Source organism: Rhinolophus sinicus, chromosome 8 (assembly GCF_057876585.1).
Source record: "Rhinolophus sinicus isolate RSI-liver-muscle chromosome 8, RSI-T2T, whole genome shotgun sequence".
Taxonomy (NCBI): domain Eukaryota; kingdom Metazoa; phylum Chordata; class Mammalia; order Chiroptera; family Rhinolophidae; genus Rhinolophus; species Rhinolophus sinicus.
The window spans coordinates 36,215,652-36,242,382 of record NC_142508.1 but is presented as its reverse complement, the minus strand read 5'-3'; the positions used below and the strand labels follow the sequence as shown (position 1 = coordinate 36,242,382).

At 41.6% G+C, this 26,731-nt stretch overlaps 2 protein-coding genes across 7 annotated transcripts in view; one reads left to right on the top strand and one right to left on the bottom strand.

Annotated features, from left to right (window-relative positions):
- Positions 1-7,718, bottom strand: part of LOC148757521 (uncharacterized) — a 17,596-nt gene extending 9,878 nt beyond the window's left edge. The window contains 4 exon segments of the mRNA XM_088800728.1: positions 3,310-3,318; positions 5,849-6,114; positions 6,954-7,150; positions 7,656-7,718. Coding sequence (XP_088656854.1) covers positions 3,310-3,318; positions 5,849-6,114; positions 6,954-7,150; positions 7,656-7,718 — 535 coding nt within the window.
- Positions 7,026-26,731, top strand: ZNF613 (zinc finger protein 613). 6 transcript variants are annotated; one of them, XM_088800510.1, is made up of 7 exons: positions 7,093-7,228; positions 12,740-12,943; positions 14,125-14,181; positions 15,019-15,145; positions 15,430-15,522; positions 22,081-25,722; positions 26,595-26,731. In XM_088800510.1, the coding sequence occupies exons 4-6, from the start codon at positions 15,112-15,114 to the stop codon at positions 23,796-23,798; spliced, it is 1,845 nt and encodes a 614-aa protein (XP_088656636.1). In that variant the 5' UTR covers positions 7,093-7,228; positions 12,740-12,943; positions 14,125-14,181; positions 15,019-15,111; the 3' UTR covers positions 23,799-25,722; positions 26,595-26,731. The 6 variants fall into 6 exon arrangements, with proteins under 6 accessions (XP_088656635.1, XP_088656636.1, XP_088656639.1 ...); XM_088800513.1 differs by having other exon boundaries at positions 15,379-15,522; XM_088800509.1 differs by lacking the exons at positions 12,740-12,943; positions 14,125-14,181 and having other exon boundaries at positions 7,026-7,228; positions 22,081-23,450; positions 25,312-25,722.

Sequence of the window (26,731 nt, the reverse complement as noted above, 5' to 3'; positions counted from 1 at the left end):
CCTGGGCTTGTATGTTGGTTTCCTTCATCAGGTTAGGGAAGTTTTCGGACATTATTATTTCAAATATGTTCTCAATCCCTTGCTTCCTCTCTTCACCTTCTGGCATTCCTCTGATGCGCATGTTGTTGCGCTTGATGTTATCCCATAGGTCTCTTAAACCATTTGCATTGTTTTTTATTCTTTTTTCTTTCTGTTGTTCTGTTTGGGTGATCTCTGCTAACTTGTCTTCTAAGTCGCTGATTCGATCCTCTGCTTCATCTAACCTGCTGTTAATTCCTTCAAGTGAGTTCTTTATTTCGGTAATTGTGTTCTTTAGTTCTAACTGGTTGTTCGTTATGATTTCTACATCCTTCTTTATGTCATCTCTAAGTTCCTTAAACATTTTATCATCAGTGTTCTGAACTCTGTCTCTGATAGGTTGGTTACCTCTGTTTCATTTGGTTCCATTTCTGGAGGTTTCTTCTGTTCTTTTATGTGGGACATGTTTCTTTGTTTCCCCATTCTAGCTGACTCTCTGTGTTTGCTTCGATGTATTAGGTAGATCCCCTAGAGTTCTTAGTTCTTGCTGGGTTATCTTATGTAGTATGTGTCCTTTATATTTGACTTGCACTACTTTGTTCTTCTCCTCTGCGTGTGCTCCAAAGGTGACTCTTGTGTTGTGTATATTGTCCTGTTAAAGAAGATCTTTAATTGCTTTTCGTTTGTGAGTAGGTGGGGTTAACTCCTAGGCTAACTAGTTGTGAGACTTGGCTCTGCCCACCGCAGGGTGTTCTGCTGCGTGAGGGTTGACCGCTTAAATGTGGTTTGGCCTCTATGGGCTCTTGTGCATGTAGAGAATTCCCACTGGGTGTGTCACTTGTAGGTCAGACCCAGTAGTACTCTGGTTTGGTCTGGAGTTGGTCTCTGGGTATGTTGAATCTTGTGCCTCTTAAGTTGGGCCCTGGTAGGGCAATTTCAGAACAAAGCAAATCACCAAGCACAACAACAACAAGAAAGAAAAAATCAAATACATTCACATGTAAAAACAACCGACAACCCATACTCAACACAGGCAATGATATCAAATATATGAAGACAAAACCAAACCAAACAAAAAGCAGTGCCAGTCTTGGCTTAAGCCCACCAAGTAACCTCCAGGTTGTCCTCTGCTGTACCAAAGAGTCCCCTGCGTATTGTGCAGGCAGAGCTAGTCACCTGGTGCCCAGAGTGACGTTGGGACTGCAGATTTAGATGCGTGGGGCTGAGGGGTCTGGATGGTAGTTTTTACAAAGCCAGTGCAGTTTCTGCCCTTGCCTGCACATATGCACACTGAGAGTAGCACCACCAGCCCTGTGTCCAGTTCTCCTAAGTCTTAGGGCACTTCTTCCGTGTGTGTGTGTGTGTGTGTGTGTGTGTGTGTGTGGTGGGCGGGAGATTTCTGAGCTGCTAAAAGCCCACAGCTGCGTCTGCCACTTACTGCTGATCCCTGGGAGTGCCTCCGCAGATGTAATTGTCCCGCCCTAGGCAGGCCAGAAAGGGTGGGGGCTGGGGATGGAGGGGTCTTCTCTCTCCCAGCCCAGCCATGTCACACTCTTCCCGCAGGCCAGAAACGGTGGTGGCTGGGGGCGGAGGAGTCCCCTCTCTCTTAGCCCAGCAAAAACCACACTCCTCCCAGCCTTCTCCCTGGGCCAGAGCCGCCCGCCAGTCTTCCCAGAGCCCGAGCACCAAGGCTCCTTTGCAATCTGACATCACTCCTCAGTTCAGGGGCCAGTTCAAGTCTCTGGAAGGGCAGGGACAGGATTGGAAGAGCGGGGGGAGGAGCCCACGTATGGAGTTTGTGTCCTTTGTCCGGCCTAGGGCTTACCTGGAGGTATCAGCTGAGGTTATTGCCTCAAATGCTGTATATGCTGCCCCCTCAGTGGGAGAGATCAGCTGTGGGATGCAGGGAAAGAGCCCACCTCCTGGCTTTTGTGTTCTCTGTTCCGTCCTGGGATCCCCTGCATCTTTGCAGCTGCGGATGTCGGCTGGGTTACCACAGCCGCAGATGCGGACCGTGTCCCCACCGCCTCTGATGCGGGCTCCGTCTCCACTCCGCTCCCTTCCCTCTTCCCCTGCTCGCCCAATTTTCCCACCTGCAAGTAATCCTTGCACGAGTCTCTTAGCTGTTCTGCGTGATGAGCAGAACATAAATGTTATAAATGTCCCGTTTCTGCTAAGATCTGGAGAACTCAAAAAGTGCGCCCCGCTGACGCCATTCCTATGACGCCACCCCTGATTTACATATTCTCATTGTAAATCTGGTTGTGAAGGTGATCTTTCATCTCAGTACTTTTTCCCGAATTCTAACATTTACTTTTTCATGTTGTATCTGGTATAAAGTAGTCCTCATAAATACTGATTAAACATATTATTTTAATATAGTATTACTAAACCTCCTCAAATCCATTATAAAGCCAAATAAAAATATAAACAAACAACTCACTTGGGACTTGGACATTTTCTGGAGCCTTTACACACATGCAGCAACCCTATTATCTGCTTTATTGTTGATACTGGGCTCTTCTCTGAAGCTTTAGAATGAGAGCTTTGGTCAAGGGTATAGTGTCGATCTCAGGACTTTCACTTTCTCCCCTCATAGGAACTATTTTATCCCAGAAAGCCAGGACCTGGGGATTACAGAAATTCAATGGTGTAATAAACTGTATAAATAAGAGTATAACAGATTTTTCTGAATTGTGTGAGTCCTTATTTTTATGTGTGTACATATTTTAGATATACATACATATACATACAAATGTCTAAAATTTAACTATGTTTTCTTTAGGTGGTAGGTTAATATGATAATCTAAAGATTAAAAAGTAATATATATTACCTTTTTACAATAAACATATAATTATTTTATAATAAACACAAACGACAAAGCTATCTCCATTAAATTATGTAATTTACTAAACCTGTACTCAAAACTAAATTTATATATGAAGAAAGACCATTATAGAGAAATAGGAAAAATTTTGACAGTCAAATGAGAAATTTCTAAAAGCCTAAACAATCCAGAAAACAGGTATAAATACTAGAAAACTGTTTGCTAATCTGTCTTGGCTTCCTATGTGCTAGGTACTTTAACTGTTTGAGTAGTTAGTACAGATTTTTTTTTTTTTTTTTTTTTTTTTTAACGAATGGGAAAAGAACCTCAGAGAAGTTAAGAAACTTGCCCAAGTTTCTGTAGTAAGCAGCAGAATATGGATAAAAACCTAGGTCTGCCCAAATCTAAACTCCATATTCTTTTCTCTGAGTTCAACTTACCTGTAGGAGTTTTGACCGCTTACCTGGAAAACCTACAAGAATCAATTGAAACACATTAGTAATAGTAAGAGTTCAGTAACGAAGTGAAAGAGAAACTTTTTTAAATGAGCTACTTTTATACCTATCAGAACACAAAAAATATGAAAAGTTCAAGGGAAAGAGAAGCTATTTACAATGGCACCAAACATAGATACAATCTAGAAATAAACTTAACATGCAATGTCCAGATCTACATGAATATTTTAACATGTCACGCCTATCCAAATTATTGCAAAGATTTAATGTAACTTCAGTCAACATTGTAAGGTGATCACAATAAAGAATACCATGCAGCTATTAACAAGACTTTGTATCAAAAGTTAGTAATACCAGAACAATTTTGTTATATAAGGTTAAGTTACTTTTGAGAAACAAATTACAAACTACTTATGAAATGTTATCATATCTTTGTAATAAAATGAGTCCTAGAAAAGTATGGAAAAGAAAATATACCAAAATTTTAATGATGTGTATCTCTGGCTATCAGGATTTAGGATGTGGGAATGTCCTCTCATGTGTCAGAATGACCAAAAAGGGAAGATTCCAGAAAAATATGCAGTAAATTTGAAGACAAGAGGGCCAGACACCACATCTTGCATAATAAGCATTTTACCTTAGATTTGTTTATACCTTGATCATTTCAACTCAGTTTTCACTGTTGTAGAGACTGAGAGAAAGAGGTGACTTAGAGGACAGAGGAAGTTGGAAAACAGGTTTTGCAGAAAGCACCAGTATAACTTATGAGAAGTCAATCGGCCTTCAAACCCCAAAGCTCTCCGAAACACAGAGACTTTGCAGGATCCAACTCCCATAAATCTCTCAGGTATCAATACTTAACAGCATCGTACCCTATGGGCCACATGGCTACTTCAGTTCATAGTTCATGAGTTCTATCAGATTATCACAGGCCCATCCAGACCCAAACTCCCATACCCCCATGACTCTCAGTGACCATTGGAAACCCTCAAAGACAAGAAACAATGCTGCTCCAAGCACTGACCTCCCACAGGCCATCTCATTCACTAGCTACCCCCAAAGAAATCACTGACCCCCTTCCCCAAATAAATTCCAAACACTGACCTAAGTCAAGGATATCAAAAACACTGAACTACCACCCAAGGACGTTTCAATCACTGACTTATGCCCCAAGGCTTTCCAATCACTGACGTTCCTCCAGGGAGGCTCCAATCCCCCAAGACCATCCTAAGAACTGATCTTCAAACCTTTTTAGGCACTGACACACCAATTCCTGACTTCCTTCAAGGACACCTCAATCACTGATCTCCCATCATTTGCCCCCAATCAATGACTCCAGCCCCCACCTGCCCCCCAAGAGCATCCTAATCACTGACCCACCCCTTAGATTGTGCCAATCACTGATTTGCCTCCAAGACAGGCCCTGGCACTGACCTCCCCCACAAAGGCTAACCCCATGCCATTCTAATCTTTCTCTGGGCCACTCCAATCCCTGACCAACCCCAGGCCTGCACCACTTTCGACAATCCCGCTCCTTCAGTCACAAAATGCATTTCCTGTCTCACAACATCTTGTTCCTCTCACGGACTTCCCACAGCCCTCTCCTACCACAAACCCCAAATCAAACTATGGCACAATGCCATAGTTTTACTGAATGGTAGCCATGTCCCACCCACAAAGGTAAGCTAGGTTTCTTCATTCGTGTTTCACTTCCTGTCATGCAGGGTATCATGCGGGGTCTCTGGTCCCGCTCCCCACATAAGAAGGCAGGATATGGTGAGGCCAAAAAGGAACACCCATGGAGAACATAGATAGGGGAGTCATACCACTATATTCTCTCTGGCAGCTGAGTTGGAGACACAGGAAGCAGGAGCCACACATCTGCAACCTGCCGTCCACTTCTCTGCCAACCAACCTCACTTGCTAACTGCAATCCGCCTCTTGCTAGCTCAGCCATCATCTTCTTGCTAGCCCCCATTTGCTGCTAGCATAGCCACAGCAGTTATATTAGTGGCCAATGGCTCACTGGTTACAGCTGCCGGCCAACTAGCCACAACTGATGGCCATCCAATCACAGTTGATGGCTATTTATTACCTGAGCCAGCAACTTTCCACGTGAGGCCGAGAGCCTGGAAACTGTACTCCTGGCTCTGTCCCCACACTTCCTTTGATGGCATTGTCATTATCCCCAAAGCGTGAGTATTTCTGCAGACCCTTTTCTTCTCACACTGTGTAGGTAAAAAGAGCCACGATCCATCACTTCCCCTTCAGACTCACCTCATGGTCAAGTTGAATCTTTGTAGCATCTGAGTCCGTGTTTGCTGCCAACTACCACCCCGAGGCCTCCTTTCACTGATGAAGATTCTGTTCAGCTTTCCTGTCTTTTAGACACGAAAGACACTCTGACAAAGTATGACAGCCCCCATTCAGAGGACTCTTGTGGGAGAGGTCATCTTGGAAGATCTGCCGTACAACCTTTGCTTGATCAAGATGACTTTACTTGTCTGCCTTACGTCAATTGCAAGCGTCATAAAAGGCGATGCACACGCTCTAGCCTGCCTCGGAGGACCCGAGTGTCATTCCCTTCAGTAAGCCCGAAGATGGCCGCCTCCGCTTTCCCTGCGGTATGTCCGAAGCCGCCCCCCACATTACAGCGGGAGCGGCCATCTTGGAAAAGTTGCGTATAACCGTGCAGGAAAGAGAATCGTCCTTTAGGGAGTTGGGAACAGGTGGAGCGACTTCTGGGAATGCTTCTGGAGAGCAGTATAGGGTTTGGAGAAGCCAACGTGGTACAAGAAAGGCCGTATGCCTCACTGTGTGCACAGAGTTAATAAATTTAGTTGAAGGAACACATGTTCTACAGCCCGGATTGGTGGCGGGAGTTAGGTGACATCTCCAAGGTGAAACAAGAGAGGGCTAGTGGGTGAACACAGCTAATAGTGAGGAAGGGACTATGTTCCTGACTTAGGTGGATGGTGATGAAATGGGAAGAAGAAATTGATGGTAGAAATTTTCGTGCAGGCTTTATCTCAACTCTGTATTTTCACACGTAATTACTAGTGACGAAAGTAGAATTGGAATTGTCAAGTCAAAGAGAATCAACAATTCTAACCACTTGTGGAAAAACTCTCCGGCTAGTCATCAGATTCCTTCTTCCCATTGGCTCCTGTCATTGTTACTGGGCTGTAACCATGTCCTATCCCCAAAGGTAAGCTACGTTTCTTCATCCCTGTTTTACTTCATTTGATGGCATTATCCCCATAGTGTGCCCCAAATTTTCCTCCTACCTTTCACATCCAGCCAGAGGCAATCTTAAGATATTTATTTGCCTTTCGACCTGTACATCAGTTCTTTTTCCTCTGTTTTTTTTTTTTTTTGGTTGCTGTTGTTATTTTTGTTGTTGTTGTTGTTTTTTTGTACGGACACCTAACTTCTAAGATGGCTGCGCCCAACTGTATCGTTTCCAAATCTTGCATTGTGCAAACTGGATTACTTTTCTCCCCAGCCTGCTGAGGTGGACATTGCCCAGCCCCTATTAGTCTTGTGTGAGCTCGAGCTTCTGAAAATTAATGCAGTTTGCTCCGCTGGGTTTCGGTGGCTTTTCACCGTTCGCAGCCTTCTTTGCATACTCAGGTCTAAACGGCCTCTTTACCATCGGTACGTCAAATGGGGAAAGATGGCCGCCCCCGAGATCCGTGGAGAGATGGGTGTAGACATGTTTTCTCCGCGGAAACACAGGCAATCCCGGTTTTCTTTGCAAACACGCCTCCGAGCCTCCTCGGCCGCCGTAGGGCGGTGCTGCGACTGGGCGGGGATGCGTACAGAAAAGAATTCGCGGAAGTGCAGTTCCTAGAAGGTCGCGGTGGGGTCACGGGAAAACCTCATCTGTGTGTGGAGCTCGCCGTGGAACTGAATAAAAGGATCAAGGTGTCTGGGTATCGGGTTGGGGGGAACCGTGGGTCCGTCGGGGGAGAGGAAGCAAGCGGCAGTTGGTCACGGGGATGTCTGTGGCTGGGGTGCCTTTGGAGTCAATCCTGAGGGATTCTGGTGGTCAGCGATGAAAGGCCTGTCGAGATCAACGGTTGAAAGTCCGTGATCAGGGCTTGGTGTCTGTGACTGAGGACTGTGGCAGGGACTGGTTTTTGACAAAGCAGTGTCTGTTCGGATTCGGGATATAAGATGCGATTCAATGACAGGTGCGGGGGTTGTGGTCAGCCAACCTGTGGTCTGGTCCAGGTCTCAGGATTATTCTGATGGGGAACGATCAGTGTTTGGGAAGGTCCAGGTGTGACAGTCATTGAGAGGTTTGTGAGCATTGAAGCTGGTTGGTGGGTGGGTTGACGTTCAAACTTACCTTCCTCTTCAGTTCTTCAAGGCATAGTTTGCAAATCTTTGCCTTCCCACATTGCCCCTTCATCTTTACCTGGTAGGTATGAAAACTTTGTTGGAGATGGAGGATTAAGCATATCTAAAACGGGTCAGGTTTCTACATAAAGATGAGGATTTTGCCCTTCCTGCAAGTTTACTGTGTGTGTACTACACATTTGTAAACGTTTCCTTTCCGCATCATTTTCTCCCCTTCTTCTGCCTCCCCCTCACTCTGGTTCAAGCTGTTGTTTCTCAGTCTAGTTGTGTAGGACACAGCTCCCTGGCCCATGCTGGTGGTATTATGAGCCTTGCACTCCCCCCGGCTGAGGCAGTCGGTCTCCAGTCAGCTGCTCACAGCAGCCCACTGCAGCTCACGCTAACCTCTGGCTGCTCATGGCAGCCCAGGTCCAGGGAGAGCCCTTGTTCACAATTTTAGCTGTAGAGGACACTGTACATTGGTGCATGTGGGAATCGAACCGGTGACCTAGGCGTAAGGAGCACAGCGTTCCAACCACCTGAGCCACCGGGTCTGCCTTTCAGCATCATTCTAACACAATTAAAATGACACCTCTGTTATCTCCATTCTGTTTCCCAATGGTAACATTTGTTAAATTTTTCATATATTTTCATTTTAGTCTTCATTTTTCTATGCTTCATTTTCACAATTCCAATGAATTGCTGAAACATTGGTATAATTTGCTTCGTTTAACTTCATAACATAAACATTCATAACAAACAAAATTTTTTCTTTATATTATTATTTTTAAAAAATTTCTGTTAACCATATACTGAGGCAAACCCATGCCATTATGACTGGAATCACTCAATATGTGCATTCATTTAGATAGAATTTAAGTATCTAAATAATTCGGTAGTCACTTTTTTTTCTTTTTTCTTTCTTTTTAAGGAGGGCGCGGTTCACAGTGGCCCATGCCAGGATCGAACCGGCAACCTTGGTGTTAGTACTAGCAACGTGCTCTAACCAACTGAGCTAATCCGGCTGCCCACATATGTACAAGCTTTTGTGTGGACATGTTTTTACTTCTCTTGAACATATATCTGGAGGGGAATTTCTGGGTCATGTGATTGATATGTTTAATCGTTTGAGAACTGCCAGACTGTTTTACAAAGTGACTGCCCCATTTTACTTTCCCATCAGCAGTGAATGAGGGTTCCAGTTCCACCACATATTCATGAACATTGTTTATTTTCATGTTTTTATTATAGTTATTATAGGTGGTGTGAAGTGGTAGCTTACTTGTGGTTTTGATTTGCATTTCTCTGAAGACTAATGATGGTGAATATCTTTTTATATGTTTCTGTGATACCTAATTTTGGTTTTCTGTCTTTTCACCAAATAGAGATTGTTAGCCTTTTTAATAGCTACATAGTATTTCATTAGATGTGTGTACTCTTAAGTCATTCAATTAATCCTCTAGTATAGACCTACATAATATTTTTACATCAACTTTGATGTGTATGCCATTATTATTATTATTATCATTTTCTTTTTGCAAAAATTCGTAGAAGTGGATTTTTGGATTCTGATAATACCGTATCTCTATTGAAAGTGTTCAATACAAAGTGTTAAACTGTTTCCCCAAAATAGTCAGTCATGTAGCAGTGCTATAAGAAATGTGTGTTTTGGAATGTTACCAATTTTTAGATATAAATTCCATATTTACTCATCTGACTAAAAATTTACTTTTGATATATGTTCACTTAAATCCCTGAAACTCTGACTCTTGCTTAATCATGTTGGGGAACTTCTTATACTTGCTTTCTCTTCTCTAATATTGATTATTCTTACTTGGTTCTTTATCAAGTTAGTGGGGTTTCATTTCCAGAATTGTTATAGATAATGGTAGTGATACTGCTTGTCCAAACCTTGCTTTTAGTTTTAATGAAAGTACTTATATTGTTGTGCTGGACATATTTGATTTTTTTATTGAGGTGAAATTCACAAAACAAAATTAAGCATTTATTTATTTATTTATATTAGTTTCAGGTGTACAAAACAATGTAATAGACATTCACACCCCTCACAAAGTGATAACCCCCACCCCCAATCTATTACCCTTCTGACATCATATATAGCTGTTACAATTCCATTGACTCTATTCCCTATGCTGTACTCTATATCCAGTGATTATATATATATATATATATATATATATATATATATATATATACATACTAAATTATAGTTGACATTCAGTATTATTCAGCTTCCGGTGTACAACGCAGTGATCAGGCATCTACACCATCCATGAAGTGGCCTCCCTAATAAGACAAGTGCCCATCTGACACCCTATAAAATCTTTACAACATTATTGATTATATTCCTCAAACTGTCTTTCATATCCCTGTGGCAATGCTGTGGCTACTAGATTGTGCTTTCTAATCCCCTCACCTTCTCCCTCCCATCTAATCCCCACCTGCATCCCATCTAGCAACCATCAGTTTTTCCTCTATACCTCTGAGACTGTTTCTGTTTAGTTTGCTCACTTATTCTGTTCTTTAGATTCCACATATAAGTGAGATCATATGGTATTTGTCTTTCTCTTTCTGACTTATTTCACTTAGCATAATGTTGTCTAGGTCCATCCATATCGTTGCAAATGGTAAGATTTAATTCTTTATGGTCCAGTAATACTCTATTGTATAAATGTACCACAGTTTCTTAGTCCAGCTGTCTACCGATGGGCATTTCGGTTGCTTCCACATCTTGGCTACTGTGACTAGTGCTGTAGTAAACATAGGGGTGCACATATTTTTTTGAATTAGAGTTTTGGATTTCTCCAGATAGATACCTAGGAGTGGAATTGCTGGATCATAAGGTAGTTCCATTTTCAAATTTTTGAGATACCTCCATACTGTTTTCCATAGTGACTGCACCAATCTGCAATCCCATCAACAGTGCACAAGGGTTCCCTTTTCTCCACATCCTCGTGAGCACTTGTTTGTTGATTTATTGATGATAGCCATTCTCACAGGAGTGAGGTGGTGTTTCATTGTGGTTTTTATCTGCACTTCTCTAATGATAAGTGAGGTTGAGCATTTTTTTATATGTCTGTTGGCCATCTGTATCTGTATGTCCTCTTTAGAGAAATATCTCCATGTCCTCTGCCCATTTTTTAAAAATTAAACATTTTAAAGTCAATTCAGTGGCTTTTAGCGTACTCATAATGTTGTGTAGCCACCACCTCTGTGTAGCCACCAGAACATTTTCATTACCCCAAAAAGAAACCTGTATTAATTAAGCAGTCATTCCACATTCTCCCTTCTAGATCCTGGCAACCACCAATCTGCTTTCTGTCTTTATGGATTTACCTATTGTGGATATTTCATATGGTGCAATCATAGACTATGTTAATTTTCATGTCTGACTTCTTTCGCTTAGTATAATGTGTTCATGGTTGTGTGTTGTGTCGTGGGCTGCTCCTTCAGTGCTTAGCCGGGTTGTTTACAGCTCTGCCTTAGCCTTCATTTTCTGCTTCCACTGAGTGTAGAAATCACCAGAGGGAAAGCTTAGGGTCTTCTTGGGTCTTTTCTGAGCAGGGGTCCTGCCCTGTTCATGTACATGGCTTTATAAATTCTGCAGTATATACTGGTGCTTTTTAATGACCTACTTTTACTTTCAAACTTTTGGCTCTGCTTCAACTGTGATCTTTTGCTCCAGGCAGCTGTGAGTTTGTCCACCTTACAGTGCTTTTGAGAAATGCCCACTGTTTTTCCTCCCTGAGTGAGTTCCAAATTAGGTGAAACAGAGATGAGCACATTGCGTTGGTTCTTCAGGTAGGCCCCAGACAGGTTCGAACAGACAAACTCAGCCAGGAGCCAGGGTCCTGCATTGGGACGGCTGGCTGCCCATCTTTAAGACAACCACCAAACTGGGGAGGGCAAGGACAAATAAATATGGCACAGAGCCTGCCTACCATTTTTTTCCTTATAATTAGGATATTTTATTTTTTAATTTTTTTTCCAGTTACAGTTGACATTCAGTATTATTTTATATTATTTTCAGGTGTACAGCATGATGGCTAGACATTTATATAATTTATGCAGTGATCTTCCCCGATTACTCTAGTACCCACCTGGCACTATACATAGTTGTTGCAACATTAGCTTTCCTACCATTTTTAAGTTGCCTTTTACTTGTTTCAGTGTTCACTCTGTTGCTATAAACCTTTGATTGTTTTTCAGAGTTTGTGTTTTGTTTTCGATGTTGAAAGTTTTCACTTGATTTTCTTTTTCTTTCTCTCTTTCTTTCTTTCTTTCTTTCTTTCTTTCTTTCTTTCTTTCTTTCTTTCTTTGTTTCTTTCTTTGTTTCTTTCTTTGTTTCTTTCTTTCTTTCTTTCTTTTTTTATGTTGCCTACTCTACCATCTTCACTCAGTGGGATTTTCCTCTATTATGTACATTTTTTTTTTCATTGGTAAACTGATCCAAATGTAACTTTAATGATGTCCTCTAGCCCATCTCCCTTCCCTCCCCAGAGACAATGACTTCCTTGAACTGGTTTTATATAATGCCTGCTTTTGTACTTTCACTAAGTGTGTGTATGTACCTGCAAATAACAGCCTTGGTCTATATACTTTAATTTTGTTTCTGTTGGTTTGACTTTTTTTCCCCCACATAATGATTAGTGAAAATGGTCTGTTGGATAATGCTTGGCTTAGGTACATTTGTCTTCACACTGAGTTGTATTTACACATGAGTTGTAAAGAGACTTCTGAAAAGGTACATGAGGACATATGATTTTAAAGAAACAGGTGTCCAAATCTTTGCCTTTTATAAGTTGTCTCTTCAACAACTGATGTGTGTGAGAAGGCAGGGGCATCATGTGCTATTGGTTCTCCCTTATCATCTCTTTCACAGTCACCCCACTTCCACTTCACAGAAGAAAGACATACTGCCCACACATTCAGAATTTTATGTTTTATTGCTCCAGACTGTAATTGCCTCTGGAGATTCAAATAAAGGAACAGATGGCCTTGAAATCAGGTTAGCGACAGCAGTTACAACATCTGGACCAAGAAGTGTCCACTCAATGTGAACTTACTTTTCAGCCCGCAGGTCCTGGCTCCAGGAACAAAACACATCAAGTGAAGAGGCGGAGATTTCAGGACTTGAATGTCATCATTTGTGGGGATACCACTGACTGGAGACTAAGATTTCTAACCCGAAATTTAGGACAGTTCAGGAAGAGACGAGAAGCGATATCCTCATTACTAACCATTTCTCAATAACAGAAGAAAATGATTCAGGATCAGGTGACTTTTGGTTTGTTTTATTCTTTCTTTCATTCTGTGATTGATTTCTGGACCATTAGAAAACATGATTGAATTAAATGGAGAAGTGTAAATTGGTAAAGTAGGATTTGTGCAGAAATAAGTTTAGACTCTTTTAACTTCATCATCAAAGCAAAGTAGGATCAGAATTATGTTTTTCCTGGTACCTGCCCTAAATGACTAATATTGGATCAATGTTGACTGGCGCATCCTATGGGTTGGTTATATTAGCTGTCACGTTCTGTGTAATGTCTCTGACAGCCATCACAACCAGAGAGTCATGATGATGACAGGCTATGCACTGACTCTGATGTGAAAGTTTCTTAGAGAATGTCACTATATATTTCCTGACACTTAGGTGGTAGTACATTTTTTTATGGTTCTAGAGATGGTAGACAGTGTCCTGAACTTCAGCTTTCTCATAAATGCAAAAGTAGGGCTCCTCAGAGACCCCTTTGTGAATAGACCATGAGAGCTCAGTGGGCACAGTTCTTCATGGGACACAGCAGGGTGACCCATGGACCCAGCCTTGTGGCGGTCAGGGTTAATCTAGGAAAGAAACCAAGATATCCTAAGAAAGTGGAAGGATTGCATGACGTTCAAAGGTTCTCTGTAAACAGGTGTTTGAGATCGGGTTTGGCAGCAGGGAGTTGAAAGTACTGCTGTCTGCTAAGTTGTTGGGGTCCCAAAGGATTTGCTTCAGAACGTCCCCCTTACTAAGATAATACACTCTCCTTCCCTGTGTTCAAAGCCACTTCTTTTTGCCTCTTTTATTATGGTTACAAAGATTAATCATACAAGTGTACATGGATACATTTTTAAAACTGCAGTGACTGCAAAGTATTAATACATATAGTGAAAAAGTAAGGTTCCTTTTAATGCTTCTTCCCTAAGGGGTAGTGCAGCTTAACAAATGAGCAGTAGTGTGTATTTCCTGTTACTGTACTTGTATGTACATGTATGTCTGTATAGATATTTACAGATGCATCTGTCTCAGCCCTTAGGTTGTTGGATAGTACCTTTCCATCACTATTTATTCTTTTGTAAACTGGATTGGTAAATATTAGACCTCACTTTAGCCTCTACATTTATTATTCTGTCTTTGTGTATTCTATTACTATGTCCTTTTGCTGCATTTTGAGTTATTTTTTTTTATTTCTGAGGTCTCCTTTCCAGTCCATTATGTCTTCAACGTATTTGATATGCTGTGAACCTACCTGGTAATGTAAATATAAATTACATATATACGTACAGTCATGTGCCGCTTAATGACAGGGATACGTTCTGAGAACTGTGTCATTAGGTGACGTCATCATTGTGTGAACACCTCAGAGTGCACTTACACAAACCTGGATGGTATTGTCCACCGCACATCTAGGCTGTATGGTATACCAGTGTCGTATACGTGGTCCATCGTTGACTGAAATGTTGTTTTGCAGCATGTGACTATATGTATGTGCTTTTTGGAGGCTATTCATTTTTTTAGTCTCCTTAATGATCTTTAATTGTCTCTTGTTCTTTGAAAATGTTTTGGAAAGTTGCTTTTATTCCTTCTAATGTATAAAATATACTTTCTTAATATTATGTAGTATCTTTATCTGAATTTTCTGCATGGTTGATTCTGATAATAGTAATCAAGATTGATGGTGAATGTAGGAATATGGTTTATTAATCCTGAAATAATAGAATATATTTAATGCCTTGCAAATATGTGCCTACTTCAAAAATTATATATATGCTTGATATATATAATTTGATATATATATAGCAAGTTCTTCAAATATATATTTTGCAAGTGTTTCTGACTATTTATTACATTAACTTCTCATTCGTTGAATGACGGTTGACTGCATGATTACAGAATATATTGCTAGAGGTTGACCGTGGATATGGATAGATTTTGGTTCTATAACAATGTAGTTTAAAAAAAATCAACACTTAAGTGGATCGATGTAGCCAATATGGTAAAAATGAGCAGAACAACTTCCTTCCTTCACGTTTCTTCTCTTCCAGTAACTAGAGAAACAGTCAGATTAAACAGGAATGTGTTATGACAGGAATCAGTGACACTGGAGGACGTGGCTGTGGACTTCACGTGGGAGGAGTGGCAGCTCCTGGCCCCTGAGCAGAAGGACCTGTACCGAGACGTGATGTTGGAGAACTACAGCAACCTGGTGTCAGTGGGTGAGGACGGCTCCCCTGTGTCACTCAGAGGGTCCCCAGTCAGTGGCCTTTCCCGTCTCAGCTTCAGAAAGCTTTGGCGTGTCTGTGGTGCTCTGAAGTGGTAGATGAATCTCAGTCCCCTCTCTGGTCCCAGAATAGAGGGTATAATGTGCCCTTCCTCATTGAAAAGCCTTTACTGTGCTATCCTACAAATTGCATAGTTTCTAAACTATTACATTCTTCTATATTGGCAGACCACAGCCAAATTCAAAGTGCCTGCCTCTTCTGTCACTTCCCATGAACAGGGTATCAAGTCAGCAAGCCAGATGCTCTCTCCAGATTGGAACGAGGGGAACCATGGGCCATAGAAGGTGAAGCCCACAGTCAAATCTGTTCAGGTGAGTGAGAGAGAATGAGCAAGGAGGGCGGCTGAGAAAGTCATATTTTAGTCGTTCAGAGGTGTCACAGCTGTGAGAGTGTCTGAGGACATGTGAGTGCCCACCAATCTCCTACAAAAGAGCACTTTTTCTTTTAGGTGTTTAGGGGAACACATCTCTTCTTGAATTTGATCCCTTTCATTTCATCTAGGTCTTGATTTTTTTTTCCCCTCTAGGTTTCTTCTTAGAGTTCTCAAATCTTAACATCCTTCTCTTCCCAGCATTGTATCACTTCCTGTCCTGTCTACTTTTCTTGCTTTGAAATTCACCTTCCATGCCTTTCTCCAAGGAAAGACATTTGATTTTAGCACTGTCTTCTGACTACTAAACCTTCTTACCCCTTTGGATAATGTTGATTTCCCTTCCTAGCATCCACCCCCATCTTTGGGAGTTAGGATTTCAATGTATAAATTTGGGGGGATAGAAACGTTCATTCTATAGTACCTTCTATTATTGATATATATCCTGGCTATGTTGGAAAAATCTCAGTCCTCTGTGTTTCTCCTCTACACTCACACCACTGCCACACTCTCAACACTTCTGAAACCAGATATCTGAGAGTTTTCCTCCACAACAAGTAATTCTCTGTGACACCTGCTGTGTGTCCTACAATTTAACTCTCAATTCTGACACTAGCTGCCTATAGATAGTGTCCAATCCCACAGGCTAAGGGCTCAGTCTTGCAAGATAATCCCTGCCTCTACTTCATATGCCAATCACAGTTCCAGTTTGTTACGTGTGCTTCTGATCAACCAGCTATAAATCAGAGGTTCCCAAGACTCCCCCATTGGGTTCGACTAATTTGCTGGAAAGGCTCACAGAAGTCAGAAACATTTTACTTAGTAAATCACCAGTTTATTATAAAAGGATACAACTCAGGAACAGCAACATGGAACAGATACATAGTGTAAGGTATGGGGAAAGGGCACAGAGCTTCCATACCCTCTCTGAATGTTACTGTCCCCAACCTCCATGTGTTCACCAACCTGGAAGCTCTCCAAACACCATACTTTTGGTATTTCTTTGGAGGCTTCCTCATGTAGGTATGATCGATCCATGAACTCCATTTCTAGCCCCTCTCCCCTCTCCTGAGAATGGAGGTGGGGCTGAAAGTTCCAAGCATCTAATGATAGCTTGGCCTTTTTGGTGACTAGGAGCTGACCCAGAATCGCCTTATTAGAACAAACGACACTCCTGTCACCTAGGAAATTCTAAGGGATTTGCGAACTCTGTCAGGGACCAGGGTTAAGGGCAAAATATTAGAACAAAAAATGTTTCTAGTGTTCTACTACTTAGGAAATTATGAGAGTTTCAGGAGCTCTGTGCCAGGAATCCAGGGGCAGATGAAGTGTGTTTTTTCCTAGATGCTTTCCTACCTCCTCAGGTCCCTTATTTAAAATTTTGCTATTCCTGTTGATTTCTTAAAATTTCTCATTCTCTGTTCCCAGCCCAAACCACATCATTAAACATATCTGCTTTGCTTCAATTTTCTTATATAATTGTTAACTCTGATCATTATTTTAAATGATATTGCTGGATTCATTCCCTTAAAAGCTTTCCTCCTTTTTCTTATGATAATCTGATGACATGAAGTCCCAATTAATCATATTGCCAGTCATATAAGATGGAAATTTCTCTTCTGTCAGTGACCTCCATCATATAGTATCATCTTGCTTATGCAAAACTTGCTTTCCTTTTCCTAAACTCAGGGTCAACTATGTTTAAAGATATCTCCCCAATATTTTTTCCCCCTTCTTCTGCCTCCCCCACCCCCACTCCGGTTCAAGCCGTTGTTTCTCAGTCTAGTTGTGTAGGACACAGCTCCCTGGCCCATGCTGGTATTATGAGCCTTGCGCTCCCCCCACCTGAGGAGGTCGGTCTCTGGTCATCGGTTGCTTGCTTACAGCAGCTCTCGCTGTCTGCTGGCCGCTCACGATGGCTGCTGGCCACTCATGCTGGCTGCCGGCCACTTAGGCTGGCTACCGGCTGCCCCTGGCAGCACACGGTAGCCCACAGCAGCACACAGCAGCCCATGCTGGCTGTTGGTCACTCACACTGGCCACTGGCCCCTTCTGGAAGCACACGGCAGCCCACGGCAGCCCACGGCAGCACACAACAGCCCACGGCAGCTGACGCTGAGCTCCGGCTGCTCTCAGCAGCCCAGCTCCAGGAAGAGCTGTTGTTCACAACCTTAGCTGTAGAGGACGCAGCCCACTGGCCCATGTGGGAATTGAACCGGCAGCCTTCGGAGTTAGGAGCACGGAGCTCTAACCACCTGAGCCAGCGGGCCGGCCCCCTCCCCCAATATTTCCCATGCATGAGAATCTTTCCTTGGTCCATTGCTTTAAATATCATTTGATTGCCTTAAATGTTTTTTTTGGATAGCCTTTTACACACTGGTGCTGACAGCCATGAACACCACCAACAGCAAAATTCTTCTTGGAGATTATATTCTAAAAGGAGGAGACACAGGGACCAGCCCAGTGGCTCAGGCGGTTGGAGCTCTGTGCTCCTAACTGAAGGCTGCCGGTTCAATTCCCACATGGGCCAGTGGGCTCTCAACCACAAGGTTGCCAGTTCAATTCCTCGAGTCCCGCAAGGGATGGTGGGCTCTGCCCCCTGCAACTAAGATTGAACACGGCACCTTGAGCTGAGCTGCCTCCCAGATGGCTCAGTTGGTTGGAGCGCGTCCTCTCAACCACAAGGTTGCCAGTTCGACTCCCACAAGGGATGGTGGGCTGTGCCCCCTGCAACTAGCAATGGCAACTGGACCTGGAGCTGAGCTGCGCCCTCCACAACTAAGACTGAAAGGACAACAATTTGACTTGGAAAACAGTCCTGGACATACACACTGCTCCCCAATAAAGTCCTGTTCCCCTTCCCCCCAAAAAAAAATCTTTAAAAGGAAGAGACAGAAAATTCATCAAAATATGTATAAATATGATGTCTAGCAGTGAAAAGTGCTGTGAAGATCAGTGAAATGGCAAAATGGAATAATATGTGAGGGACCTGGGAACTGCTCTTCTCAGCAAGGAATCTAGCTTAGGTTCTCTAATCTTAGCTCATTTAGGAAGGAGAATGCCTCTTTCGTAAGATGCCTTTAAGCAGCTATATGAGAGATATGATAAGGTCCCTTAGATGAATTGTGTTCCATAGTAGACAAAATAGCAAGTTCAAGGGCCCGAGGCAGGAGCATGTTTGAAGAACCTCAAGGAAGCCTGTGTGAATACAATGGAGTGAGCAAGGGGACAGTGGATGGAGATAATAAGCGAGATGTGGTAGTAGCTAGATTTTGGAGTAGACAGGTCCTTTGGACCTTTCAAGGGCATTTCAGGGACTTGATATTTTAAAATTAGATGAGAAAACAGGTAGTTTTCATTAGAGAAGTGATGAAATATAATTTACATTTAAAATGATCCCAGTGACTACTTTGTAGAAAGTGGACAGTAGCAGGCAGAGGTTGAAGCCTAAAATCCAATAGGGAGCCTATTTGCTATAGTATAAGACTAGAACAATGCTTATCTTCAACCTGGGTAGAGAGGTTGAGGCATGGTCAGCTTTGGAATATATTGATAAGGGAGGGAAGAATTGATTTCATATTGAAGTAGATGAAGGATGTGAGAAAAATATAAATGAAGGATGATGGTAGGGTTTCTGGCATGAATCCTAGGAGCCTTGGAGTTGCCATTTGTGAGATGATGATGTGTGGAGAAGGAGATGTGGGTTGAGAAATCAGGAGTTTTATTTTGTGCATCATAATTTAGATGTGTTTGTTCACATCCAAATGGCGCACTGTGCTGCATTTGGATATACTCGAGGAATTCAGGGAATGTTGAAGACTAGGGAAAGATCTCCTATGGTGTGAGTACAGGTTAAGAAGAGCCTTGGTCAACTACATAGCAATCAAAGAATATTTGTTAAATGTGTGGTTTCTTAATACAGGTACCAAGGCCTCTTCTTCTGAGAATGTGTTTTGTTAGGCTTGGGCTACTCTATGTATAATGCTGTAAGTAGGCCCACGTGAGGCTGGTTGGTGAACCACAATCCCAATATGTGCTAGAAAAAATTGAATTGGGTGAGAAATAAAGCAATACATCCTAGGAGTAAGATTTCGGTAACAAATAGAGGAAAAATCTTCATGTAACATATAGAAGAACTTTAGCTTTTTTTTAAAGATTTTTTATTGGGGAAGGGGAACAGGATTTTATTGAGGAACAGTGTGTACTTCCAGGCCTTTTTTTCCAAGTCGTTGTCCTTTCAATCTTAGTTGTGGAGGGTACAGCTCAGCTCCAGGTCCAGTTGCCGTTTTCTAGTTGCAGGGGGCACTGCCCACCATTCCCTTGCGGGAGTTGAACCAGCAACCTTGTGGTTGAGAGGACGCATTCCAACCAACTGAGCCATCCGGGAGGCAGCTCAGCTCAAGGTGCTGTGTTTAATCTTAGTTGCAGGGGGCTGAGCCATCCGGGAGGCAGCTCAGCTCAAGGTGCCATGTTCAATCTTAGTTGCAGGGTGCGGAGTGCTTGTGGGACTCGAGGAGTTGAACCGGCAACCTTGTGGTTGAGAGCCCACTAGCCCATGTGGGAATCGAACCGGCAGCCTTCGGAGTTAGGAGCATGGAACTCTAACCGCCTGAGCCACCGGGCCATCCCCAAGAACTTTAGATTTTGAATGAGGCATCTTTTGCTACAATTCAGGGCTCTGTGAAGTTAATTGTCAAAATGAACAGTAAAGATTGGGAATATGTTAGAAATTTAAGGGAAACAGAGCTTACAGTGACATAGAATGGGGGAATGATAACATGATATACAGGAGGCATATCTAGGATTCAGATAAAGATGGTGAAAGACAAAGAATGAAGGTATGAAGTTGGAAATATGCAGAGCCATGTGGTGACTGTCAGGATTGACCTGAAACTGGCCACATGAAGGCCAATTTTAGAAGGTATTTGTAGGATACCTAGTGGAGTGTGACCATGGATAAATGAGGTAATTGTTGGTAATATAACCTTGATTTCCAGTCTAGCTCTTGTGGACTTTGTTAGTAATTGAGGTAGAATGGTGGGGTTGGAAGTTGAATTTGTATTATCCTTGGATGTGTAGTCTTACTTTTTAACTGGGTGGCAGCAGTGTAACAATAGTGAAATACATCCGGTAGTTCCAGAAAACATTCTTTATCCTAGAAAAGAAAAATGGAAGACAAAACTGCCAAGAGTCCTGGCCCAGGATCGGAAATGTAATCCTTTAGGACCCCTTAAATGATGAAACCAAGATGTCCGTGTAGAATTTTGAAAGAAGATGCTGTTACTGGCTAGTTGTGGGTTTGGGGGGATCATTACATTGAAATGGGAACATTTTAAGTATTACCCATGCAAAGTGTGACTGAAAAGGTGATGGTTCCCTAGTGTGATCATGTGATATAAGAAATACATGTTTGGTCTTTGGCCCTCATTCCTGGCACAGAGCTCCTAAAACCCTTGCTGTTTCCTCAGTGTAAGAAGGCTTATTTCCTTTGTCAGTAGAGACAGTGTTTGGTGCTCCTCAGTGGGCTTTTTAAAATCCAAACTCTTAATGTTATAATAACTATAAATTTGGTCCCATGCCTTCATCTTCTTTCAGTCTACACATTTTTCCAAATATGATCTCATCCAGTCCTCGGTCCTTATGTAATGTTCGTATACTAATGATTTCCACATTGTTATCTTCACTTAAGCCCTTTTTCAAGATTTCTATATCTAGTCAATATCTTCATGTCTGTATTGGATTTCTAAAACCCATTTGAAGGTTGATATGCTTTAAAATACACACTTGATTTCCCCCATGTCATTAAAATGCACTACCCACCTATCCAGTAGGTCAAGTCAAATAATTAAGAATAATATCTGATTCCTCATGTTTATTAATCCCCCAGTGTCGAAACCATGAGTGAGCCTTGTCTTTTTCTCTCTCCAGGTTATATCCTGATTTCTTCCACCTTGTTCTCAGTTGCCCCTTTAAGTCGCTTTTCACAATTTGTACCTGCCTTCTTTATCATTGCTTTCTTGTTCAGTTTTCCCTAACTAGAATGTATGCTTGGTGAAAATAAGGAATGTTTCTATATCCTCATCTCCAGTACAGTGCTTGGTACATAGTCATAATTTAATAAGGATTTGTGGATGTGTCTCACTCATTTTGAAACAAATATCTCTGTCTTCTGTGATTGAGTGCTAATAGTAACTTGATTTTATTTTACTATCTTTAGCATGCTTTATAAGGTCACATTTAGAAAGCAACCAAATCTATATCTACTCATTTTGAATGAACAAATCTGTTTATATACTGACTATTTTTACCTTTTATTTTCTTTGTTTATGTTATTGCATTTTAACCTTGTGCAAGTGATAACTAATATATTTGCTTGGAATTTCTTTAAACTGAGGTCATAGTGTTATTAATAAAGATCCAGCCTACACAGAGCTGTTTGTGAAATAGTTTTGTTCTGTACCAAGCTCATGGAAAGATTCATTATTCTCTTCTTTCCTAGAAATCAAGAAAGATATTGGTCATCTACAGGGGCACTTGCAAAATCAAAGATGTCTAAAGAGAATGGAACAATGCCATGAACATAAAGCATTTGGAAACATTGTTTATCAGGGTAAAAATAATTTTCCTTTAAAGCGAAATCATGATATATTTGAAATACACAGGAAAGCATTGAAATCAAATATAAATTTTGTCAACGGGAATGGAAGCTATGAAGTAAAGAACCCTGTTGAGGTTAATGGAGATGTGAAATCCTTCCTCCAGACAAAGTATGAGCGATTTCATACTGAAATTAAAATTCCTGAATGTGGAAATTCACAATTCATTAAGCATCAAAGAACTGAAAAGGTAGATAAACCTCATGTATGCAGTGAATGTGGGAAAGCCTTCATCAAGAAGTCTCGCCTTATCGATCATCAGAGAATTCATACAGGAGAGAAACCTCACGGATGCAGTGTATGTGGGAAAGCCTTCTCCAGGAAGTCCAGGCTCACTGAACATCAGAAAACTCATATAGGAGAGAAACGGTATGAGTGCACTGAATGTGACAAAGCCTTCCCCAAGAAATCACGACTACTGACTCATCAGAAAAGTCATACAGGAGAGAAACCCTATGTATGTGATGACTGTGGGAAAGCTTTTATCAAGAAGTCTCGGCTCATTAATCATCAGAGAGTTCATACAGGAGAGAAACCTCATGGATGCAGTCTGTGTGACAAAGCCTTCTCCAGAAAGTCCAGGCTCATTGAACATCAGAGAACTCATACAGGAGAAAAACCTTATGAATGCACAGAGTGTGACAAAACATTCCGCTGGAAATCACAGCTCAATGCCCATCAGAAAACTCATACAGGAGAGAAGTCGTATATATGCAGTGACTGTGGGAAAGCCTTCATTCAAAAGGGCAATCTCATTGTACATCAGCGAACACATACGGGAGAGAAACCCTATATATGCAGTGAATGTGGAAAAGGCTTCATCCAGAAGGGCAATCTCCTTATACATCAGCGAACTCACACTGGAGAGAAACCTTATGTATGCACAGAGTGTGGGAAAGGCTTCAGCCAGAAAACTTGCCTCATATCACATCAGAGATTTCACACTGGAAAGACTCCCTTTGTGTGTACTGAATGTGGAAAATCCTGTTCACACAAATCAGGTCTTATTAACCATCAGAGAATTCACACAGGCGAGAAACCCTATACATGCAGTGACTGTGGGAAAGCCTTTAGAGATAAGTCGTGCCTCAATAGACATCGGAGAACTCATACAGGAGAGAGGCCCTATGGGTGCTCTGATTGTGGGAAAGCCTTCTCCCACTTGTCATGCCTTGTGTATCATAAGGGAATGCTGCATGCAAGAGAGAAACGTGTAGGTTCAGTCAAGTTGGAAAATCCTTTCTCTAAGAGTCACAGTTCATCACATTCAAGTGATACCATACAGGAGAAAAACCCTGTTGGTATGGTGAATGTGCAGATGCCTTCTGTGGTGGCTCAGACTTCATTACGTATCAGTGGGTTCCTAGCAGATGGGAACGTGACCACTGTGGGGCGTCCAGGTACTAGAGGTGCACCATCAGCAGATAATAGAATTGGCACAGAAAAACCTTATGAATGCAGTGACTGTAGTAGTGCCTTCAGTGACCAATTACATCATATTTTATGTCACAAAAAACACACAGATATAAACTGTGATACAATCAAATTGCAAAACCCTTGAATTAAATCTAGCTCATTATACAGCTGACAAATATATACTGAGACAAGTTTGCATACAGAGTGTCAGAGCCTTTTGAGGAAAGATAGGCCCTATCAGTGCTTCAAAGGTCGCATAGCAGTGAGCTCATAGTTGGTAGAAATATAATGACCATGGAAAGCCCTTTTTCAGAAATAAGACTTCATTCAGTAGGCGGCAGAGTTCACAAAAGAGAAAGTGTTGGACCTTTGATGGCAGTGAATATGGCAGGGTTGTCAGGGTTGCATTCTGCCTTATCAGTTGGCAGAGGAAATCCTAGAAATAAAACTCTGGAGACACTAACTGGAGTATCTTCAGCAAAATATCAGAAAATGCATAAAGCAAATAAGACCTGTAAACATGAAGATTTTAGGGATTTCTGTCACAATTCTAACAATTATAAATCAGATAACATACATAGTGTACATTTTAGGATACCATATTTTGAATCAAACTCCTAATTCATGTATCAGTGACAATTTAAAGGAGGTTATCTGTGTTACACATCACTGGTTATAACACAATTTACCTCCCCCTTTTGGAACATTACATGGTTAGCTTGTCCATTTCTTCTGTTCTCAGTTTACTCAGTTTGTATTTCAGAAGTCCTTCAAAAGCAAACAGTACATTTAATTCAATCATATAACTATGCTTGGATGTGCTAACTTTATAAATATCATCCAGAGAAACAAAATTCAAAACTCATGAATATCCTATCAGCCAATCTCTTGCCCTAGAATATAGTTCCCATTCTGAGCACACACCACTCAGGAAAACTTTAACAACTATTTCCTTTACCTGGTACTGTTCTAGGACCTATAAGTGATGACATTGATGAACTAAACAAAAAGTTCTTGCTACCTTTGAGCTAGCAATTTTTAAAAAAGTAGATTTCATGCATGTAGAAATTTTACCCTCCTGCAAATGCAGTCAAAGGATGTATACACCTATGTTAGTTGAAAGGGACATACAGTATAAGGAACAAAACATCCCGATAATTTCTTGTTCAACGGGCACATTATTATTTGGAAGAGGAGTGGGAAAGAGTCCACTTAATTTTAAGTACATAAAATAGAGTATGGATGCTTTTTAAAAATGTTCATCTTTCTACTTAGATTATAAATTCTTTGATATGGTTTATAGATAACCTTATGTTCTCCAGCACATAGCAAAATAGAAATGAATTATGTGTGGATTTGAAAGATGAATGGAGGTGAATGAATGACCTAATAGATTAATCAATCAAAATTATTTTTGTCACTGAAGGAATCGAGCTACTGGAAAGAAATTCTAAGGATTACTATTTTAAGGAGCATTAAAAAAAAAATCCAGAATAGAGGCTCCTGTCAGAATATAAATGGGCAGATCAGAGAATGAATAGGATCTGGAGAATAACTAATGGAAGAAAATAACTTTACTCTAAAAATGGAGTACATGAGATGGGTGAAGGTGAGATCCTTTGAATGTCTTAGAGAAGAACCCTTACATTTGTCCACAGGTCTGTCACCTTTAAGAGCTACCACTATTTCAAAAATCCTGGCTCCCCTGTGACATGATGAATTGAGACAAGCGATGTAGCCTCATCACTCCTCACTGTCGTGGGAATGGGACCCTCTGTAGAGGACTAGGATACTTGTAGACACAAGATACTCTGGTGAACAAAATATGCAAAGCAATGGCCTCTAACAGGATGCTTTCAGGACAGATGCTCTGCAGCAAAAAATCAGAAGTAGATTCTTCAACTCAGACTTGGGATCCTCTCCACTTCTTGTCTTGTGAATCTGCATGTCCTATCATGGCAGTCATAGCGCCTTGCTCATGGAAATCATCATTCAGGGTTCCCAAATGGGATGCCCAGGCTGCCCTAAGGACAAGGTGCTGAACTCAGCTTTCAGAGGTGGCATCCCAGGTAAATAACAAATGTTGATGGGAGAGACAATTCTAGGTTGCCATCTTTAAGGGGGGTGTACCAACCTATATCTTCTGCTTTACCCCTCGTTTTTATACAAATTATAGCTATCAGTTAAGTGTGCTGTTTGACAAATACTGACTGCATTATTTAGTTCTCTCACATAATCCATTTCCATCTTATGTATTGCAAGGAAACATTTGTGCAGCAGGACCTCGAATAACGTTTTGTTCAGTGTTTTTTCAGTATAACATTAGGAATTTAACTCTTGTTTATGTCAAATAGTCTATGGTAAAAATTGGTTTCATTATATACTGTTTTGCTTAAAGTCACATAACCTATCGATGACATTAAGTGAGGACTTACTGTATGCATTTGAAGGCTCATTCCTTTATCCTTAGTACCAGTAACCCCTGACTGTATGCAGTTGTACGAGGCCAACAACTGGTACTAGATCAGGGGTTAGGGTCTTGTATGGCTCAGTGTAGTAGAGAACTGGAGTTGGGGGTGGTTGTATTAGTTGGCTAGGGCTGTCATAACAAAGTACCCCAGACTGGGTGGCTTAAACAACAGACATTTTTTCTCTCACAATTCTGAAGGCTAGAAGTCTTGAGGTCAAGGTGGCAGTAGGGTGGGTCATTAGGTCCACCCTAATGACCTCATTTTAATTTAATTACTTTTTTACAGACCTGTGTCCAAATACAGTCACATTCTGAGGTTCTAGGGGTTATGACTTGAACATATGGATTGGGGCAGAGGGGCACAGTTCAGCCCACAACAGTGGTATTTGTCAACGAACTCAAGTTCAGGAAATTGTGTTGGGCTAACGATGGAGTTGGCATGTTATCAGTAAATGGTGGTGTCTTTTTCAGGTTTGACAATTAACATAGGGTCATATGGTCAGTATCTGGGGTGGCCCATATATGTCTGGTTGAGAGGCTGAAGCTTTGGAGGCCCAGGAGCCCTGTGCTGCTGGGACAGACCTGATGAATGTTACTTTCCCCTCAGT

Excerpts from the sequence above, each read along its gene's own strand:
- ZNF613 (XM_088800510.1), top strand. The coding sequence starts at position 15,112 with ATGTTGGAGAACTACAGCAACCTGGTGTCAGTGG. Across the intron at positions 15,146-15,429 it reads CAGCAACCTGGTGTCAGTGG|GGTATCAAGTCAGCAAGCCA; the intron begins GTGAGGACGGCT and ends TCCCATGAACAG. Across the intron at positions 15,523-22,080 it reads CCACAGTCAAATCTGTTCAG|AAATCAAGAAAGATATTGGT; the intron begins GTGAGTGAGAGA and ends CTTCTTTCCTAG.